The sequence below is a fragment of the Octopus bimaculoides genome, chromosome Z (genome assembly GCF_046866305.1).
Source record: "Octopus bimaculoides isolate indiv1 chromosome Z, ASM4686630v1, whole genome shotgun sequence".
Taxonomy (NCBI): domain Eukaryota; kingdom Metazoa; phylum Mollusca; class Cephalopoda; order Octopoda; family Octopodidae; genus Octopus; species Octopus bimaculoides.
Genome location: NC_142944.1, coordinates 19,807,678 through 19,830,919, shown reverse-complemented (window position 1 = coordinate 19,830,919; position 23,242 = coordinate 19,807,678). Strand labels below are relative to the sequence as shown.

The 23,242-nt window shown below is 36.6% G+C and overlaps 1 protein-coding gene across 1 annotated transcript in view; it reads left to right on the top strand.

Moving 5' to 3' along the window:
* The window catches only part of LOC106869514 (uncharacterized), a 64,370-nt gene that overhangs the window by 19,467 nt on the left and 21,661 nt on the right, over nt 1-23,242 (top strand). Inside the window, exons 2-9 of the mRNA XM_014915282.3 lie at nt 2,295-2,376; nt 5,133-5,198; nt 6,246-6,406; nt 7,302-7,443; nt 11,734-11,836; nt 12,298-12,434; nt 16,195-16,426; nt 20,179-20,304. Of these exons, the coding sequence (XP_014770768.1) occupies nt 2,295-2,376; nt 5,133-5,198; nt 6,246-6,406; nt 7,302-7,443; nt 11,734-11,836; nt 12,298-12,434; nt 16,195-16,426; nt 20,179-20,304 (1,049 nt within the window). The remainder of the gene's footprint in view (nt 1-2,294; nt 2,377-5,132; nt 5,199-6,245; nt 6,407-7,301; nt 7,444-11,733; nt 11,837-12,297; nt 12,435-16,194; nt 16,427-20,178; nt 20,305-23,242) is intronic.

The following is a 23,242-nucleotide window of genomic DNA, read 5'->3' as shown; positions in this document are numbered from 1 at the left end:
TTGTAACATAAACTAAAAAAATTCTCAGGTGGCTTCAGGCAGGTTGATAACAAAAGAGTTTATGACCTCTGATGTCAGTATGGTCAGTGATCTTGTTCTTGTTATAATTTTTTTTTCTTTGGTCATACCTATCTAGGTTTGAGAAAGATATTACTTGATACATCCAGGGTAGGGTTTGGTTTATTTTTATTTTTTCTGTACCATGTATTGTGTGGAATATAAAGTTGTTAAGTTGCATAATGGGAAATGTGTATATATTTGGATCTTTCAGCATGTCAGTGTATTTATTGAAGAACACTGATGAGGTGGAGTGCAAGATTATGTAATGTTTCAACTGTTATGTAATTATTACAATATTTTGGTGAAACATGTACACACACATTCCCATTCACATATGAAGGTAAAGACTCCCTCCAGTCATGAATGACCATGGGATTGCAGCTAGAAAGTTCCCCTACAAGGCACAAGTCTGGGCAAGGTTGTTTATTGAAGAACAGCAGTTGCCCATGCATACCAGCCTTCTTTCCATGTCACTGACATTATCCAAGAGAAAGGCAAAGGCCAATACAGCTTGGCACCAATGATATTGCAACTCATTTCTACAGCTGAGTGAACTGGAGCAATGTAAAATAAAGTGTCTTGCTCAAGAACACAACACATAACCTGGTTGGGGAATCAAACTTGCTACCTCATAACTGAGCCCAATGCTCTAACCACTGAACCATGCGCCTTCACTTATATTTATTCACACTCACATATATTTATATATTATTGAGGTGAGTCAAACATTTTGCAATATTTGTATACATGCTAGCTTGCAGCATGTATATTGCATGACTGAAGAAGTTCAAGGTGTGGAAGGCACCCACTAAGACTGAGGTATCGTGGTAGTTGGTGTTGTTGACACGTGCATTGCTTTACTCCATATGTGATTTGAAAGCCACTCAGATGAATGTGCAATGTAGCTAATTTGGGAACTTATGCATTATGAGTTCAAACTGAGCTATAACAACATGGAAGCAACCAATAACCATTTATTGTGCGTAAGGTGAAGGCACAGTTGATCACAGTACAGTAACCAGATGGTTCAGAAACTTTTGCTCAGGTAGCAAGTACCTTGACAGTCAGGCATAGTCATGTCGGCTTGAAACCATGGACTTTGAAGCTGTGCTTGGTGAGTATCAGGTGAGCTCAGCATCTTATAGATGTATGCCATTGTGTGACAAAAATAGCAATTTCTAATGGAAACAAAACCATTAAACAAAATCTAAGCGCTTTTGTGACTAATATTATTATGGGTATAAGAAAGTTACTCAGAATTACAAAGTACTGAAAGTTAGCTCTTCTGCTGCAAGACAATGCAAGACCTCATGCTATTCCAAGAACCCAGAAGAAATTCCAGGAACTTGAGGAAATCAAACTGATGCCACAACCAGCATATAGTCTGGACCTAGCTCCCTCAAATTATTACTCGTTCTGATCCATGCCCCACTCTCTGTGCGCTCAACATTTCATCAACTAAGAGGAGACTGAAGCTTCAGTGAAGGATTTCTTTACCTTGAAGAACAAGAATTAGTATCAGCATGGGATCAAGGAATTGCTAGAAAAATGGCTTCAGACAGTGCAATGGCGTCTACTTTGAATGCTAGGTTGATTTTGTTGTAATTTGTTGAGTAAAGCAAATAAGTTATTAAAACATTGCAAAACTTTTGAACTCAACACAAATTTTATAATATGCTCTTTGTATGTTAAGGTGTTTGGGTTCTTTTCTTCTCAATACTAATTGTTAATTTAGAAATTATATCAATTTTTATGAAATTGAAAATAGGTTCTTAATTTACCAACTTCCTTATTTGTTCATTATATGCTTTGTTATTAAAAAAAAAACAGTACAGAAATTTGTTGAACTGTGAAAATAACATCTAATTTACTCTTAAAAAAAGGTTCTGATTTTGATGTTTTAACCCATTGGCACTCATGTCAAATGTAACACTTATTATTAATATTATTTTGAATTAATCGTGCATTATCTTGTAGCTTTTGAGATTTTAATGTTTAGAATAACATTGTAGGGTAAGTGTAAGAGGCCAGATCTGGCAAATTTGAATTTAAAACAGATAGGACATTTGAACCAGATATGACTAGTTTAAATGCTAAAGGATTGAATTAAAAAAATGCACTAGTATCATTTTTTTAAAAAGCTAAAGTAGCAGTGTTTCAAATACAATATGTAATTTTTATTTAGATATGACTTGATTTTTGCTTTAATGTTATATCTGTCTTCTGTGTTTTAGGCATCTTACCGAAACGGGAATTGCAGAGTATCTTGAAAATGGAAACAAAAGCGTCGATGCAATTATGAAAATGGCACTTGATGTATGTATGTTTTAAAATTTTCATTATGTTTTAGTGAATTATGGGAAGTGAAATAGTTTAAATCTGTTTAAGTGAGCGTTTCCACATCCTCATTCTTTTAATACCTAATATCCTGTACACCTTGAATCTGCCTGTTAGTGGTAGCACATGTATTTCCCAGTCCTGTAAAGCCTTGAAACTGCCCAAATTCAAATTTTTTGTTTATATATATTTTAAAGGACACCATAAACTTCCTAATCTAAGGTAGAAATTCTGTAAACCTTTATTCTGTTGCGTGTTAGTTTTTCCTATTTGATACCAAATATAAAGTATTTCCCTGGTGAATTCTGTCATCTTTTCAATTCAATAATGTTACACATCTCTGATGATTTGACAGTGTCTTGATTATGTAGTTTTCATTTTGTAGCTAAAAATCACCTTATGTTAATGAAACCTGCAAAATAGTATAACTGAATAGAGACAAGCACAGGTGTCTTGCTACAGAGAAGATACATGACTGAAGGAGATAAAAAGAACATTCTGATGGGTTGCTAGAGCAGACTCTCAAATACAAGAGGTGGAGGGAGGGATAAGAGAGGATATGGACAGAGGGTCGTGAGAGAGTATTAGAGAGTGGATACTCTCATAAGAGTATGAGGGGGGGAATTAACAGATGCAGGTAGATGTGAAGGTAGTGAGTAATGAACAAAGGTGAAGGTGCAGTTGTAAGGAAATATCAGTCTAGAGAGGGGTAAGTACCAGTATGGTGTGAGATATAGGAGTGGATGAGAAGTAATGAGATGATGTGGAAGATGTAGGACCAGTGGAAAGGGTGATATAGAGGTACATAAGAAGCCATAGAATGTGGGACATGATAGTAGAAATGAGGGGGCATTGAGAATGGTAGCAAATAAGGTGTTAAGAATGGAGTATAACAGAGGGGAGAGAGTGACTGAAGGCACAGAAAGAGGTGGTTGGTAGAGATAGTGTAAGCAAGGATGATAATGTGGAATGGAATTTGTTCCATGGGGTAGGTAGGGAGGTGACTAGAAGGGAGATGTAATATGTACCAATTTTGCTCTCAGTTGATTATAGTAACTAAGTAGTACCATAGAAGAGGAGTGAGCAGTGTTAAGGGAAGAGAATTCAGGGGTGGGGGTTGATGTGTCAGAAAAAAGAGAAGTAAGACAAAGCCCTGCACATACAAGCATGACTAAGTGGTTTTAGGATGTGTGTGTGTATGCATAGTTGTGAGATTAAGGAGTTTGTTTTCCAACCCTGTGGTCTTGAGATCAGCCCCAGTGTGAAGCATCTTTTGCAAGTGCCTTGTACTATGTCCCTGGGTTGACCAAAGCCTTTTGAAAAGATTTGAGTTGATGGATACTGAAAGGAGCTCATCATTTGTGTGTGTGTGTATATTTATATATCAGGTCATCCCATGAGTTCTGTCCTATTTTACCTTTTTTAAAATTGAATGAAATTTAATAGTATTTTAGAATGTCCAATGGAATTAAAAATTATTTTAATGCATTTGTGTACATTTAAACTAATTAAATATTATTTTACAGAATAATAGAATTAAAACTTCTTAGATTAAAACCCTTTCTAACATGGAAGTATCCAAAGAGCATTTGAGGCACATAATGCTTTGAGTACAAAAAAAGGAAACTCTGCAGCCGAAGTGACTTGAAAGTTTAAGGGAAAGAATGCTCGAATGAAAGAACTTGCAGAAGATGATTTGCAAAATTCAGAACTGGAGATTTCAGCCTTGAAGATGAAGATCGAACAGGATGTCCAGCTGAGTTTGATGATAAGCTCCTTGAGGCATTACTTGAAGAAAATCCTGCATTATCAGTTGAAGAATTGGCAATAAAGCTTAGTTCAAACCATACAACTGTTCATCGTCATCTTCAACAACTTGGAAAGGTTCCTAAACTTGGAAAATGGGTGCCTCATGAATTGTCTGAAAGCAACCGCAAATCCTGAGTTGACATCTGCTCTTCTTTCCATTCTTGCGAACTCATTTCACCCTTTTTGGATAGACTTGTGGCTGGTGACGAAAAATGGATCTTCTATTGAAATGTTAAACATTGTAAACAGTGGCTTGGTAAAAGGGAAAAAACTCAAACACAACCGAGAAGGGAACCTCATGGGGAAAAAGGTTCTTCTTTCTATCTGGTGGGATTGCAAAGGAGTAATTTACTTTGAATTGTTACCACCTAATGCAACAATCAATGCTCAAGTCTACTGTCAGTAGTTAGAGCATTTGAACCAAGCTTTAAAGAAAAAAAGACCCGCTTTAGTGAATTGAAAACGAATCAGGACAATGTGCGACCCCACACTATAAAGATCACATCACAGAAGATTGAAGAGCTTGGTTGGGGAAAAAATTCCTCATCCACCTTATTCTCCTGACCTTGCTCCTTCAGACTACCATTTGTTTCGTAGTTTACAGAATCATTTTGGGAACATAACTTTCGCAAGCCAGGAGGTCGAAACTGACATTTCAGAGTTCTTTGCTTTGAAACCAAAAGAGTTTTACATTGATGGGATTAAAAAGCTTGTAAATAGATGGAAGGAAGTCCTAGATAATCAGGGAAAGTACATTGATGATTAAATTTCAATTAAATATAACATTTGATCACTTGTTTTCTTTATTCAAAATTTGGACAGAACTTATGGAAGGTGTATGTATGTATATATTTATTCATATTTATGCATGTATATATGTTTATAGATGTATTTAACGAATTTTGGTGCCTTTGTATCATTTTCAGGTTGACCTGAGACACATCGGTCAAAAATTCCTGCCAGATGATATTAACCGAGGCAAGATAGACTATGTAAGCATAAGGTTTGCTCTTAATTATGTTTTTTTACTTCCTTTTTAGATATTGAAAAATAATTTCCATCTACATTCACCATTCATATTGCTTTAACATTGTATGTGGACACTAGTGGTCAGGTATTTCTTCCATAGCAAGTTGTTGCAGAGTTTTCTTATAGTTTTTAAGCTTTCCTTATTTGATATCTGCTTTCCATGTTTGGCTGGATTGAATTTGTCTTCACAGTTTGGGTCACCCCACCACCTTGAGAGTCATTACCATTCTAGTCAGTTTGGAGGTCAGTGTCTCCTCTATATGCATTGTTTTATCCTAGTTTCTACAAGATGTTTGCTGGTAAGTGTTGGGTCAGTCTAGAAATGGTTCTGTAAGGTGTGGTGCAAGCTTTATTGGACCTAAAATTTTAAGCTGTGCAATTGGTGACACAGTAACTTTCTGATGTCTAGTTGTGTAGGAGGGCTCTGCAGCAAGCATGGAAGCCACAGGTATGAAGCCTGGGTCAAGCAAATGTGTGTGCAATAACCTTATGCACAGGCATTACTGACATTTTGCATAGGCAATGGTTAATGATAGTCTCCCTTGGTTGCAAGTGGATAGCCATCAAATGTGTTTTGCTCAACCCGAAAGTGTAATAGAGAACAATAGCTGACTGCATCCTTAGGTTTGGAATAAACTGCATGGTTTTGAAGTGAACTTCTCAGCCATATAGCTATGTCTACACACATAAACACATGCACGCACACACACACACACACACACACACACTCAGTTTTCTCATTACTTAAGATAACTGAAGGATATTTTTACATACACACACACACTTCATTGCTTAAATATTATTTTAATCAGTTTGCTTTGTTTGTTCAATAAGCTTTTTCCAATAGCTTGGATCAGCAGGATATAGTCTCTATTGAAGATTATTTATCTTATGATTCAACTTCTTCTTCATAAATTTTATGGATAGAATTTTGTGTGTGTGTGTGTGTGTGTATAAAAAAAAAAAAAAATTGTACTTTATATTATATTTACTGCCTAATTATTTTTCAGATCCAAGGTCCTTGTGTTCTCCAAATTCAGAAAATACGCAATGTATCTGCCCCTAAAGAAAATGAAGAATCACAAGCAGCTCCACGCTTATTAAAACTGTCTTTGACTGATGGTCATTGCACATGTTATGGCATTGAATTAGAATCTATTAATTCTGTCAGGTAAATTTTCTTAATTTAAAAATACAGTTGTAAACTTCAAAACCTTTTCAGACCAATAATCAATTTTTTTTTTACTATTAAAATTGGTGAGCCACAGCCTTTGAATCTTCTGTAGGTACAAGTAAACTATATTCATCCCTTAAACGTCCAGCTACTGTCACCACACATTAATATTCTCTCGTCTGTTTATCATTCTTCTGTATCATTTACAGCCAGTATCTCAATCATCCATGACTCTATCACTCATGATCTCTATCTCTGTCATCACTTTTCATTTCTTACATTCTCTCTAATCACCTCATTCATTTCATTGCACCCTTGCAGCCCAGAGTGGCATTGCATCAGTCCAATACATTTGTTAATGAGGCATCATCATTTAGTATCACTTTATAAGTAAGGAATTTGTATGATGTCATCAGTTCCTTCATTGTTTTAATGTCAAATTTTCTAATGTTTTCCACCATTTTCAAATTGGTATATTGGCAACTTTAAATATTTTGGAAGATAGGAATCTGTTTTGTACAAATAGATGAAATTTTTAAAAGAAGAATGGAAAAAGATAAAATTAAATTAACTATTTCTTTTAGCTATTTTTTATGTAAGTTGAATATAGATCTGTAATTTTGATTAAGTGACTTTCACTTTTGAAATTTCTTATGCAGCTGTTAAATTTTACTTCAGATGTTGAACAAGTGAATCAGCTCACAGAGCAATGAAAGAGAGGCACTTAATGCAGTATAGAAAAGTCGAATATTTCTATATTTGAAGATTTTTTTTTTTTTTTGGTCTGGAAGTATACTGTAATAGGTTTAGACTCAGAAGTACTTTGTCTAAATGTGAAAAATAACTTAATTCAAGAAATCAAAGGAACTGAGAATCTCAATTTTCATTTCAGTTTGAATACTCCTCCAGGAAGTAAAGTTTTGTTTACTGGAACCATTCCTGTTGAGAATGGATTTTTACAGCTCAATGGTAAAAATACCAAAAGTATTGGTGGCAGAGTTGAAAAACTTGTTGAAAATTGGGAGCTGAAGCGGGTAGGTCCAATTTCAGTGAAGAATAGATACACAAATCTATTCTATTTTTGTTTTAAAATATGTTTTCTATTATTTTTTTATAGAATCTAATGTACAAATTATATTTAAATTTAATAATTAGTTATTGTTTGAAAGAATTTTAACTGATACTCCTCAGACCAAATGTTTAGTTCTGTAACCCTTTTGTTAGTAAAACACTTTTAGTCATATGTTGTCAAAACACTTGAAACTACACAGATTTACTTATTTGTATGTCAATCAACACGGCCACAGAATACACTAATGATACAAAATGATTGTGTATCTTCCAAAATTGTTACAATATGACTTTTGTGTTCTTGGAATTTTTTGTCTTTTTTTTTTTATTTCTACAATGTTTTACCTAACTTTTTTTGCTTAGTTATGCAAACTTTAGATTTAATTATAGCTAATGTGAATTTGAAGTATTTTCAAAGGTAAAAATGGCTGCAGCAAATAAAATGCACCATGCAAAATACATACTATATTTTGATTGAATGTTTTGACTTCTGGTGCCGCCTGGCTGGCCTTCGTGGGATTATCGATCGAGATCGTTGCCAGTGCCCCTGGACTGGCTCTTGTGCGGGTGACACATGAAGTTTTTCGAGCGAGATCATTGCCAGTGACCCTGGACTGGCTCTTGTGTGGGTGACACATGAAATTTTTCGAGCGAAATCGTTGCCAGTGCCCCTGAACTGGCTCTTGTGCGGGGCCGTTGTAGGATTTTCGAGCGAGATCGTTGCCAGTGCCCCTGGACTGGCTCATGTGTGGGTGACACATGAAATGCACCATTTTGGGCGTGGCCGTTGCCAGTGCAGCCTGGCTGGCCTTCGTGGGATTTTCGATCGGGATCATTGCCAGTGCCCCTGGACTGGCTCTTGTGTGGGGCCATCATAGGATTTTCAAGCGAGATCATTGCCAGTGGCCCTGGACTGGCTCTTGTGCGGGGCCGTCGTAGGATTTTCGAGCGAGATTGTTGCCAGTGCCCCTGGGCTGGCTCTTGTGCGGGTGACACATGAAATGCACCATTTTGAGCGTGACCGTTGCCAGTGCCGCCTGGCTGGCCTTCGTGGGATTTTCGAGCGAGATCGTTGCCAGTGCCCCTGGACTGGCTCTTGTGTGGGTGGCACATAAAATGCACCATTTTGAGCGTGGCCGTTGCCAGTACCGCCTGACTGGCCTTCGTGCGGGTGACACGTAAAAGCACCCACTACACTCTCTGAATGGTTGGCGTTAGGAAGGGCATCCAGCTGTAGAAACTCTGCCAAATCAGATTGGAGCCTGGTGTAGCCATCTGGTTTCACCAGTCCTCAGTCAAACCGTCCAACCCATGCTAGCATGGAAAGCGGACGTTAAACGATGATGATGATGATTATGATGACACCAGTATTGAAAACAGCAACAATTTAATTCTCAAAAGAGAATAGAGTGAAAACTTGAAAAGTATTTCTTTTCTAAATTCCTTTTCAATCTTGGACTCAGTCATATTCATAGAATACCTCCTTTGTTTATTCCAGTTCAAGTATTCCATACCAATGGCAGAGAACTGATTTTATATATAATTAGTTTTGAGAAAACAATAATTCTGCCATAAATTTATGTAAGAGCCATTTAAGTACTTCAATATATTAATAAAAGTCATAGCTATTTTCCAAACCAGTCTAAATTCATAGTTTTCTGGAATTTAATTGAAACACATAGCTAATTGAAACATACAGTATTTTAATTAGAAATTTGTATGTGGAAGGTGCACAGGTACAATAAGCGCTGGAAATATGCAGAAAATAGACTCCATCAACTGTCACGGGGGGAAAAGCGAGAGGCAGTAGGCAGCTTCCGTTATTTAGGTGACCAAGTTAGTAGTGGAGGTGGATGCTCCAAGAGTGTAGCTCTGAGAATGAGATTAGGCTGGGCAAAGTTCAGAGAGCTACCCCTGCTGGCAGCAAAGGGCCTCTTTCTCTCGGAGTGAAAAGCAGATTGTTTGATGCCTGTATGTGAACAGCTATGCTGCATGGCAGTGAAAATGAGCTATGACAGTTGAGGATAAACCTGAAAGTAATGAAGCCAGTATGCTTTGCTGGCTGTGCATTATCAATGTGCATGTGCAACAGAGAGTAAGCATCTTGGGAGAAAAGTCAGGCATAAGAGGAATCAGATGTGGTGTGCAAGAGAGATAACTGTGCTGGTATGGTCATGTGATGCATATGGACAGCTATGTTAAGAAGTGCCGATCTCTAACTGTGGAGGGAACCTGCGGTAGAAGTAGACCCAGGAAGACATGGAATGAGGTGGTGAAGCATGATCTTCGAACTTTGAGCCTCACAGAGGCAATGACTGGCGACCAAGACTTTTGGTGATGTGTTGTGCTTGAGAGGACCTGTCAAGCCAAGTGCACCCGTGCTGGTGGCATATAAAAAACATCCTTTGAATGTTCACAGAGGCAAAGTGGCTGAGTTCCTTTTGTGCGTTGGGCCTCACATAGGCAAAGTGACTGAGTTCCTTTCAAGTGTTGGGCTTCATGGAGGCAATAACCAGAATCTTTGGCATTATGTCGAGCTTGAGAAGAAGACCCATCAAGCCGAACAAAGTTGCAGTCGTGACAGATACTGGTATCACGCAAATTGGCGTCTGTGCCAGTGGAACGTAAACGCACCTTGGTGTCACACAAATGGCACCTGTGCCAGTGGCACGTAAAAGCACCCATTACACTCTGAGAGTGGTTGACGTTAGGAAGGACATCCAGCCATAGAAAACTATGCCACATCAGACTAGAGTCTGATGCAGCCTTCCAGTGTGCCAGCCCAGTCAAACTGTACAACCCATGCCAACATGGAGAATGGACATTAAATGATGATGATGATGAAATATAGTAGTAGAAGATTTAACTGTTTCTTTATTCCACTAAAATAACTTATTGATATATAGGTGAAATATAATAATTAGATTTTGGGAAGTGGCTGCGCTATAAAATATAGGCCCCTGCTGTTATCTAAAATTTCAAGGCCTTTCAGAGTGGAAAGAATTTAAGAATGTCTAAAAACACACGCACATCCATGTACTGTATTTATTGTCATCACTCAAAAACATTTAATATCTAATATTTTGTTTTATGTTTAAACCGGTCATCATCATCATCACCATTATCACCACCATTATCATCATCTAATGTCTGTTTTCCATGCTGGCATGGGTTGGCTGGTTTGATGAGAGCTGTCCAGGCTCCATGTCTATTTTGGCATGGTTTCTACAGCTGGATGCCTTTCCTAATGTTTTGTATTCTACTTGTTTTATATTCAAATCAGCCAGCTCCAGCCTCTCATACCTGCCCTACAATAAGCAATCTTGGAGTTATGAGATAATACATGATTAACTTAAAACAATGTAGATAAATAATCATTACATTTGGCAGAATAATCTAAAATGCTTAGCCACAATATATATCAGTTTTTAGTCATGTGTAGTATATGTTTATATTGTAGATCATAATATATACTTCTGAATAGACATACAAAACATCTGAGGAAATATAAAACCATGAAATTGCTCTATAGAATTGTAGGCAGTAACTGGAAGAATGTAAAGAAACAATTCATTCCCATATAGAAAATTAGTCTAGTGTTTTATAGAGAAATAACAAGCAAGAAGAGTTTGCTAGAGATTTTCAGCAATATCATTATGCATGTTATATCATCAGTCCCTATACATTGTTAGTATATGACTCTAAGCAAGCCACCACAATGAAAACAAGCTATCAAAAGCAGACGAGACATGGTGACACTCACAGGACTTGAAGCAAAAATAGAGAATCAGACCTATTTACATGCACTGCATGATACACTGTTAAATAAAATACACAATTAAATGAAAACAGACCTCCAACTAAATGGAGATCTGCTAAAAATTACATTTTAATGATGTTTTTATAGAGCAGTTGCCTATTATCTATAAATGCTAATGTTATATACAAAGATGCATACAGGCACATATTATTTAAAAAAAAATATTTATGGGTGAAAGGATCTATATATTCAACTCTTTGGTTAACTGGTTCAACAAAATTGTCCACAAGCCCTATCCATTTGCTCCCTGTTTAGCTGCCTGGTCTGTATATGACATTATACTGAGATAATTTGGTTTGGAGCACAGTTTAGTAGTCTGAATCTAGTTTGGTATTTCACTATTCTGAATTCAAATTTATATGCATTGAGTTATTTACCTTGTATGAAAAGGTAGTGGAATTCACTGAATTGATTGTATTTTATGTAATTTCAGCGGCTGGCTAAGCAACATCGAGCTGGCATCATTTCAGAAGGTGGTCCACCACCTTTTATACCATTTGGCCCAAGAATGACAAAATCACAGCTTGTCAGAACAGGTATCTTACCAATTTATTTATATAATTTTATTACTTTATTGCTATGTAAAGCTTTATTCTTGTGACAATGGTAGTACGACATGTATATAGTATACAGTTAAGAGTGGCCTCCAATTACTGTTCAATTGCTCAAAGTGACAAGAATTTTTTTCATGTTTTGAAAATAATGCATTCAGTAAATGAAGACAAATATTTCCTGTTTCTATATATTTTCTTCTTGACGTTTGAAATATTTCTTATTTTTGGATAACAATCTGCTCAACATTTGTTTCCATTATTACTACTACTAATGAAAGAAGTCACTTTAATAATAAAGAACTGAAATGTAAACACAGACCTGATTTTTTTTTGTGTGTATAAACCTTATTGGTAGTCAGTGTAAGTTGATTTAATTGAGGATGGTAATATCATCTTAGGGAAACTTAAAGTTTATGGTTTATTTTGTATTTTATTGCTTTTAGATAATTTCAAATCTCTTGAAGTTTCTAAAGAAAAGAAAGAGAGTGAAGAATTTGTAAATCAGCGGAAAGCTACCATTGCAGAAGCTGTTCAGGCAAAAGAAGAGGGGAAAATAAAAACTTTTGGTGGCAACAAGCAAGTATGCTTCGACTTACTTTTTCTTCTCTCATTCACTTTGGTAGTTTTGAAATTGAATTGTCAGGATCCATGCTCAAATATCATCAGTTCAAATTACACTATAAGCTATAATGTTGGATTATTTTAGGCAACATGTATAGAAATAAGTCTCTCACTGATAAATCACAGCTGAACAGTAGGCATTAAGAAAGAAGCATTGAGTTATATAAATACTTTTCATACAAATTGCTTAATTTCCAGAACCACTAAAAATAAGCTTAATTTATCTAAGTTTTTCAACTGTGTCTAGAACTGTTATTCTTTTGAACATAATTTTTTTTTTTTCTGTAAAGTTTCATTCTTTACTCTCATGACTTATGAACCCTCATTCTGTAAACTGATTGTTATTGCATGTTACTCCGAGCTATTGTTATATAAAGCAATAATTAATTGATGTCAGTCTCAACCACAGCCCTTTTCTATGATTCCTATTTCTGTAGGTTCTCTTGTATGAATATTTAGTTGTCTTAGAATTATAAAATATTAGTGGTTATTTTTCAATTGTTATTTCTTCTGCTGTTTATAAATCAGTCTGTTAAATTTTGCTAATTCTGTCCTCTGCATAAAAAAATTATTTTTAATATACTGCAAATGCAATTTAAACACTTAGATACAAAAATTGCTACTGGTCCCAAAATAAAGCTGTGCCAGAAAGCGACTCCAACGTAATTTGTCTTGCGCAATCTTCTATATTAATAAAAGCGAACTTCTGTCTGTCTGGGAACCCTGTATCTCAGTCTACATTTGCTCTACATAGGCATATTATACCGTTTTGGAATCAGGATGATCCCAGTATTGAAAATCTGCCCTTCATTTGGTTCTTGAACATTCAGCATTGGGATCTGATTTAAAAGTATTTGGGTTGCTATCTCTAGAAGCTAAAGCAACTGTGAGACGTACAAGAGTTACCTCCCTTAGGTTTTGCTAAAGAATTTACTGATTCTTTTATCTTTTTCAGTCATTAGACTGTAGCCACACTGGGACACCACACTGAAGAATTTTAATCAAATTGACATCAGTTCTTTCTTTTTTATGCCTGGTACTTTTTTATTGGCCTCTTTTACCAAACTGCCAAGTTACATCAAAGTAAACCCAGCAACACCAGTTATCAAGCAATAGTGGGAAACAAACAGACACAAAGTCACAATACACACATACACACGCACATATGTATGTATATATATGTGTGTGTGTGTGTGTATATATATATGTATGTATGTATGTATGTATATAATACAATATAGTTATTAGGTTGTCAAGGAAGTTCTTACAGTTTTTAACCTTTAAATTCAGATGCTCATATCTCAACTCAAACAAAACTTTGTTAATCGAAATAAATACCATCAGAATCAACACACTTTTGCCAATGTGAAACAAGTTTATTTATGCCAGTAACGTAAAAATTCTGCGTTCTGGTGATGATGAAGTCATTGAAGGCATGTTTGGCATCGTCTTGGTTTTTGAAGCATTTCTCACGCAGGAAGTTATCGAGATGCTTGAAAAAGTGGTGGTCGGTTGAGTATGGTGGATAAGGCAGAGTTTCGTCGCCCAATTCGTTCAACTTCTGCGGGGTCAGTTGTGCGACGTGCGGCTGAGTGTTGTCGTGGAGAAGAATTGATCCTTTTATATTGACCAATGCTGGCTGTTGTTGTCGGAGTTTCTCATGGATTTCATCCATTTGCTGACAGTACTTCTCCACCGTAATGGTTTCGCCTGGATCCAAAAAGCTGTGATGGATGAAACCAGCCGGAGACTACCAAACAATCACCATGACCTTCTTTTGGTGCAACTTTGGCTTCGGAAAGTGCTGTGGAGTTTCTTCAGTGTCCAACCACTAAGCCAAGTGTCGCTGGTTGTTGTAAAGAATCCACTTTTCATCGCAAGTCACAATCCAGTCAAGAAACGGGTTGTTCTTGTTGTGTAAAAGAAGGGAAGACCACTTCAAAACGGCGTTTTTTTTAGTTGTTGTTCAATTTCTCAAGTATTTTTGATTTTCCAATCTCTTTCAAGTGGTTGGAAATTGTCGTATATGTTACGTCTAATTCAGAAGCAAGCTCTCAAACAGTTGTGCATGGATTGGCTTCGACTAAGGCTCTTAGTTGATCGTTGTCAACATCCGATGGCTGACCACTACGCTTATCATCTACAAGGCTCTCGTCACTGGTACGAAATTTCTTGAACCACCAATGTGCTGTACATTCATTAGTGGTTCCTGAGTCAAATGCATTGTTGATATTGCGAGCTATTTCAGCAGCTTTTCGACCTAGCTTGAACTGGAATAAGAAAACTGTGTGAATTTGCTTTTTGCCCATGTTGTATTCAATGTTCTGGAAAAATGGCCTAATTATTCGAAAAGAGTAACACAATTAGATAGAGCGGAAAACGGGCTTTAAAATGATATATAAAGTCAAAGTAATTTAACAAAAATTAATTTGAAAATATATCATTTAAAACCAAAAATTAAAAATTCCACAACCTAATATTTTTTGGGGGTTGGGGTTGTTTGTGTGTGTTTCTGTATTTCCCTCAACATAAAGACAACACAACACATTTTAAGAAAAGGCTTTCACTGTGAACAATTTATGAAGGTATGTGCATCTTTAAAAATATTTTTACTGGCAGCATAGCAATGGTTAACAACCTAGCTTACATTAGCAACTGAGGATAGCATTTTCATGTTTAATTGCTAGCTTATGTTCTAAGTCTAGCAGATGGGGCATTTAACTCTTGTCACTTCTTGATTCCTTTTGATAATTCCCATTCACTGTGAATATAAAATCTTTATATGATCGTTCCTTGCAATCACAAACTTTTCCAACCTTTCCCATTCAGGCAATGTTGTCCGTACCTTTAACTGCTCCTTCTTTTCTACTGAGTTCTATTAGTAAACCAACAGTGTATTCCAGTTATGCCAACCACCTCATGATCCTTTTGAAGCTCAGATGTTTATCCAATATCACCAGAATTGAGCTGTCATTATATGGATTACTGTATGTTGTCGTCATCGCTGCTGCTGCCTTCCTCTTCGTCTTCGTCCTCCTCCTCTTCGTCTTCGTCCTCCTCCTCTTCGTCTTCGTCCTCTTCGTCCTCCTCCTCGGATGAACCCATATCCTACAGCAACAGTTTCTACTCAGTTTTGAAATTTATCATTAACATGTCCAACACATCTATCGTTTTTCTCTTCCTCTTTGTCATTATTGGCAACCCTCACATTTACACCTCTGTGCATTAAAAATTAACTGACTTACACTCCTACCTTGTCTAAAAACAGCTATTTCTTTCTGTATTTTTTTTTTTATTCCATCCTGTTTTATGGTCGTGTTCAGGCTGTTTGTTGTTCATGAGGATCTTGCTTAGAAAACAGGTGAAAGGTGTTAACAGAATGGGCATCTGGCAATAGAAAATCTGCTTCTAGAAAATTGGTCTGACCCATGCGAGCATAGAAAAGTGCACATTAAAATGATAATAATGATGATCAAATACATACACATTATCAGCTTCCAAGTTACACACATGACTGATAGACTGAAGCTCTCATGCATAGCACTTATCAAACTATTTTGATCCTCACTCCTTGGGATAAATTACAAGGTTTCTTTCAGGAATTTTCAACCTAAAAATATTTCATCTCTCTTCTTTTTCCATACATTTCAGTAGTGTATTTTATTTGTTTGAGTTTTCTCATGCAACAAATATACTCTTTATTTTAAATTTGATTTCAGGCTCTTAATGATAAAGATGTGGCACGCTTGGTTGAGATGGGCTTTGTTACAGAACAAGCTTGCCAAGCTTTACGCCAAAACAATGGCAATGTGAACCAAGCTATTGTTTTTTTACTTGGCAAATCTGGACCTGGTGGAAGAGATGGCAGAGGAGGGAATTTATCTAATTCTACAGGAGGCCAATTAAAGAACACTGCAAAACTGGGTGGTGAAAAACCAGAAAAGTTCCATGGTACATAAAATTATATATTTTTTTTGAATATTTTTGCAGTTATGTGAAGTCTTGGAGTGGATTGACCCTTTTGTTAATATATTTCTAACTCTGCAATGTGTTTCAATTAAATTCTAAAATAAGTAAGAATTTAAATTTGTTTGATAAAAAAACTTCAACTTTTTTCACTTATTTATTGACACATTGTGGTTTTTGAAACACTAGCTTAAAAGAAGATTTCTAAATTTGTTACATAATTTTGTCTCAAATTGTCTCTATTTACAGGTAAATTTAGTAAAAATTTAAAATAATTAAAATTTTGTTTAAGTATTTTCATAGAAAATGAGTTAGCAAATATTCTGGAAATACAACAAAATAGTAACATAGAAGAATTGTGTGAATTAGTGTATTTTTAATAAATGCACTTAAAACAAGTGTAATATAAATGTAAAATTGAACGGAAAAAATGCTGGAGTTTATGATTAAAGGAAAGTACAAAATGAAATAAATTCACATACACATGACAATCAAAAAGTATATTCCTATACACACACATAACTAAATGAAATAAACAGACACAAATACAATGAGTCACAAAAATAAATTAAAAGTTGTCATTGATCTTACAAGTAATTTAAAATTTACTGGTAATTAGAATAAATAGATAGAACAAGGTTAATTTGAAATTGTACTTTAAAATCATATTACACACACATATATGTGTACGTAATAATATACCTACCTATCTACTTACCAACCTACCACCATTTATTACCTAGTATATCAACCAAGTAATAACGCATCATTTGAGTCATTTGGTTTATCAATGAATTTGTAATTGTTGTGATCGCAGTTCGCAATTATGTGCCTTTTCCATTCACCTGTGATTGAGTATAATCTTTGTATGTAATCATTAATAAATTTTTCTGCCATTCAATTATTTCACCTCTTGCAAGTTACATTGTTCTCGCTGCTTCTAAATCTGCCATATGTTTGGTTGAACTGATAAACCTGTCAAAAAAGAAGATGTGATCCTTGTTATGGTATGGAAGTATTAATTTCCTAATCACATTGTACTCTAGGCTATGCTGGCTTGCATTATTGTTTTGTTTTCCTATATAAAAATTAAACCCACAGCAATATCTGGCATATTTGCTTCACATATTTTCCAAACTTTGATGCCCTATTTTGCAGGTTTACCTGGCATATACTGTCAGAAACTTGACCTTTATATCACTCCATATCTTCATCAGTTGATAGTCGTCATTCTGATTTGTGTAATATCTTTTATAAGTGCTTTAAACACTGAAGAAGAGAGCTAGATTTAAATAAGTAATCATAATTTTTTTCCCTACTTATTGTTGTACTCCTAGTGTCTCATATGTGCAAGCATTCAGATAATTTCAGAAAGCACATCTATGTCATAATACTAAAAATATACAGGTCATTGACTGAATGGTCCAGTAATTTGTAATCCTGGACAGCACTTCCTAATGCACATAATGTTTATTTCAGAAATGCCCAAATTTCTTTCTGATATGTAGGAGACCACAAACTATATATGGTTTGTAATGAAAATACTTTTAAAATTTGAAAATCCTTACTCTATTCTCTTTCTGGTAGAAACTTACCACTTTTGTTATCAGAGCTGTCATCAGAATCATTACTTTCATTATTAGAAATGAAAATATTCAATTCCCCATCATGCATACAGTTATGCTTGTATATTTCATTTGATTTTTCAAAAATCCTTCAGATTCTGAATCATTACTTGTAAGTGTGAAACTGGTATTCAGTTTTGCAGTTGTAAAAAGCTGCAGAAAATGTAACCATTATAATGTTGGAAAAATATCAAAAAAATTGGGGGACTCAATGTCAAACACTTCATAACAATTGTTTACTTAATGAGGCTATGTATTTTCACTAATGTACTAACAAAATTTGCTTTGAAATTCTTATTTGAATATAAATAAGTTATTTTTGGTCAGTTTATAAACCCCAAAAATTATCAGGCAGCTTTGGGCTGGTTGGTAACAAAAATGGTTAATTGATATTATAATTATGTTCTGTTTGGGGAGAGCCACACTCACCAGTTTCATTTTGACTCATTATTTATATTTTTCTTCCAAAATTTTCATTGCTTTTGCAACCTTGTCATTGGATGCTGATCCTGTTTGTTAAATAAATGAATGGAAATTGAACTGGTGAGTGCGTTAGATAAGGCATTAAGACAATATGACTCACTCCAGACTCGACATAGTTTTCTTCAACACACGAGTTCACAAGAAGAATCTTGCAAACTCGATACAAAAATGAAGATATTATAATGTTAGCAATTTGAAACCAAGATCCAATTGACTTTGGTTTATCAATTTTAATAATTCCTGAAACTCTGTTGATTACAATGATGAGGGTTCCAATTGCTCCAATAAATGGAACAGCCTGCTCGTGAAATTAACTTGCAAGTAGCTGAGCACTCCACAGACATGCATGCCATTAATGTAGTTCTCAGGGAGACTCAGCATGACAAAGAATATGATAAGGCTGGCCCTTTGAAATACAAGTATTACTCATTTTTGCCAGCTGAGTGGACTGGAGCAACATAACATAAAGTATCTTGCTCAAGGACACAACATGCCATCAAGAATCGAACTCAGAACCTTATGATTGTGAGCCAAATACCCTAACCATTAAGCCATGCACCTTCACCTTAATAATAAAAATAATTTACATATAACAATTGTACAAGACGCATGTTACAAAGAACCATTATTAATGAAACAGAAAATATATGGCTTAGCCATCTTGATGGGATTAAACTTAAACCTTAAGAGACAAATGAATAGTGAAAGATATTTAATCCAAAGTTATAATGTTTCTACTATTCAGTTAAAGAATAACTTAATAATTATTTGTAGGATGGTACACTAAATTCTTTACAGTATATACTTATATTCCTCCATGCTCCAAGGTCAAATCATACTATGGTCAAGTTTTGTCTTTCATCTTGCTTGTTCAATAAAACAAGCATCAATATTATTATACTGGCATTTATCTCTATTACTTTAAATGAAAGTGGCTTTGTGTCTGTGTGAGAAACTGTTATTATTACTGTTATTATTTTTATTGAGTGAGAAAGTAGTGCATGATATCAAAGTGACACTGGAGTAAAATATACAAAGCCCAGTATACCCATCATGGCTACCCGTCTGATAAGGGTACACCAGGCACATGCATCACAACCATATGTGCATGACATGGTGTTCTCATATCAAGTTAAACAGCGCATGACCTCACAGGTGGGACCCAGTTAGAATTTTCTTCAGGTTGAGTAGTCCATCTTGCTCAAAATGTCCCTGAATAAGGTTTGTTTAAGGAAACACCCATGTTTCCAGAGGTGAATTATTCAAACCCCAAAGAATTCCTCTCAACATATGGCTATGCTGTTCCCTCACTACTTCAGGTTGTGATCAGAGATGTACATATCATCAGTCACCAAGGGACATGCTCAACTGGTTAAGGCCAAGCAACTGACAAGCAAATCTGTGGTATTGAGCAGAATATTTGCTGTAGCCCATCTTTTATACCAAGGCAAGACAATGTACATGATAACACTTCCAATCAGTTAAGATCAGAAGCCATGAGAGCCACTGCCTGGTACTGCATCAGGGCATTTATTATCATCATCATCATTATTATCATTATTATAAGACTGCCTGTTTTAATTACAGTCAATTTTCTAACTTCTGTGATTATATTTGCTTTCTTTTTAGGCCGAGAGAAAAAAGGCCGAAAGAATAAAGAAGACAAAGAAAATGGAAATGAAGATGTTCCTAGTCGGCCATCGGGTCCGGCTACATTGTTTGATTATCTAGAAACTAAGATACCTATAAAAGAAGGTTAGTTTGTTTCACTTCAGTCCTTATTATATCACAAATTATGAAAATTTCAATTAATAATTTTTCATCATTATTGTTACATATTGTTGATAGAAAAACTGTTTTTTTCCCCTTCTTTTTGTCATTTTTGTTCATCTTTATTTCAAAAACTATTTGGTTATTTATGTTGCAAATAAGCAAGTTATTAAAAATTTAATGAATCCAATTTACTTTTATTTGCTTCCGAATCTTGACACTGCCATATCTGATTTTTTCCCCCAAACTTTTTAAGGCTGATAGGTCTCTGTAATTCTCATTTTCTAGTTTCATCAGTTCTGAAACAATAGGATATTGATCTGTTAGCAACACGCAAAAGTCCAACTTTTTATTTCCTACCTCTCTCTTCAGGGATCTACCCTGATCTTTAAAAACTCAGAGTATGTCTCATCTCTTTTATCCTGCCAACTATTGCCTTATTGCAGCCACTGTTAAATCTCTAAGGAAACGGAAACAGCCATTGACAACACCTTCTGACAACTTGTATCTTTCTCTCTAACTTACTGACTACCATTACAGTTTCTATAATACCAAATTCACTGGTGACCTACTCTCTTCATCATCCACAAAAGGGTTCTTGTCTAAGAGAAACTTGGTGAAATCAGTGTTGTAGTCCTCAAAAGCTTTTGATAATGTCTGCCATACAAAACTCCCAAGAGACTTTTATACCTATGGGCTCTACTCTTGTCTTAGATTAGTTACTTCTCATCAGATCACACTATCGCCATATGTGTTGGCCGAGCTCTTTCTGTTCTTCATTTTATCAACTGTGATGTCTTCCAGGGTTCAGTTTTACCCTCTGCTTTTCTTTCTATAGATCAATGGTTTACTTGTCTACATTCTTACATAGCTGACACTACCTTTCATTCTTCTCTAAAATTTCCTAACCATTCATCAACTATTCACAACCTAGGTACAGCCTGCCAATTCACACTGACTCCATGAGCAGAAAGACCTTGAAAGCATCCTCCAGTTGGTGTATGCCAATCTTGTCTCTTTCAACAGTATGAAATGTTATTCATCATCATCATCATCATCATCATCATCATCGTTTAACGTCCGCTTTCCATGCTAGCATCGGTTGGACGATTTGACTGAGGACTGGTGAAACCGGATGGCAACACCAGGCTCCAATCTAATTTGGCAGAGTTTCTACAGCTGGATGCCCTTCCTAACGCCAACCACTCAGAGAGTGTAGTGGGTGCTTTTACGTGTCACACGCACGAAAACAGCCACGCTCGAAATGGTGTCTTTTACGTGCCACCCGCACAAGCCAGTCCAGGGGCACTGGCAACGATCTCACTCGAAAATCCTACGGGAGCCAGTCAGGCGGTACTGGCAACGGCCACGCTCAAAATGGTGCATCTCATGTGCCACCCGCACAAGAGCCAGCCCCGGGGCACTGGCAACGATCTTACTTGGCTTGCCGGGTCTTCTCACGCACAGCACATTTCCAAAGGTCTTGGTCAGTAGTCATCGCCTCGGTGAGGCCCAATGTACGAAGGTCTTGCCTCACCACCTCAGCCCAGGTCTTCCTGGGCTTACCTCTTCCACGGGTTCCCTCAACTGTTAGGGTGTGGCACTTTTTCACGCAGCTATCCTCATCCATTCTCACCACATGTCCATACCAGCGCAATCGTCTCTCTTGCACACCACAACTGATGCTTCTAATGTTCAGCTTTTCTCTCAAGATACTTACACTCTGACGGGTATTCACATTGACATTACACATCCAACGGAGCATACTGGCTTCATTCCTTGCGAGCTTACGTATGTCCTCAGCAGTTACAGCCCATGTTTCACTGCCATGTAGCATGGCTGTTCGTACGCATGCGTCATACAGTCTGCCTTTTACTCTGAGTGAGAGTCCCTTTGTCGCCAGCAGGGGTAAGAGCTCTCTAAACTTTGCCCAGGCTATTCTTATTCTAGCAGCTACACTTTCAGCGCACCCACCCCCACTACTAACTTGGTCGCCCAGATAGCGGAAGCTATCGACTACCTCTAGTTTTTCACCCTGGAATGAGATAGAAGTTGTTTCCTGTTTGTTTACAGTCTTTATTGCACCTGAACATCTGCCACAAACAAAAACTAACTTGCTAGTTAACCTGCCTTTGATATTGCTGCACCTCTTATGTGTCCATAGCTTGCACCGGGTACATCTTATAGAGTTACTACCTACTCCTTTTCTACATACTGAGCAGGGCCATCTACCTGAAGGGGTTTGTGTTTTATCTACCTTCCTACTTATTAGGATTTTGGTTTTAGCTGGGTTGACTCTAAGGCCCTTCAATTCTAGACCTTGCTTCCACACCTGAAACTTCTCCTCTAGTTCTGATAGTGACTCCGCAATTAGGGCAAGGTCATCAGCATAGAGGAGCTCCCAGGGGCAACCTGTCTTGAACTCCTCTGTGATTGCCTGGAGGACTATGATAAATAAGAGGGGGCTGAGGACGGAACCTTGGTGGACCCCTACCTCTACCCGGAATTCTTCACTGTACTCATTGCCAACCCTTACCTTACTGGCAGCATCTCTGTACATGGCTCGCACAGCTCTCACTAACCATTCTTCTATCCCAAGTTTCCTCATTGACCACCAGATAAGGGATCGGGGGACCCTGTCAAAGGCTTTCTCCATGTCAACGAAAGCCAGATACAGAGGTTTATCCTTAGCTAGGTATTTCTCCTGCAACTGTCTCACTAGAAATAAGGCATCAGTAGTGCTTTTACCTGGCACGAACCCAAACTGCATCTCATCTAAATTGATTCGCTCCCTAATTAGTTGGGCTATGACCCTCTCTGTAACTTTCATAACCTGATCTAACAGCTTGATGCCTCTGTAATTATTTGTATCTAAAGCGTCACCTTTACCTTTGTAGCAGTTGACTATGATGCTGCTACACTA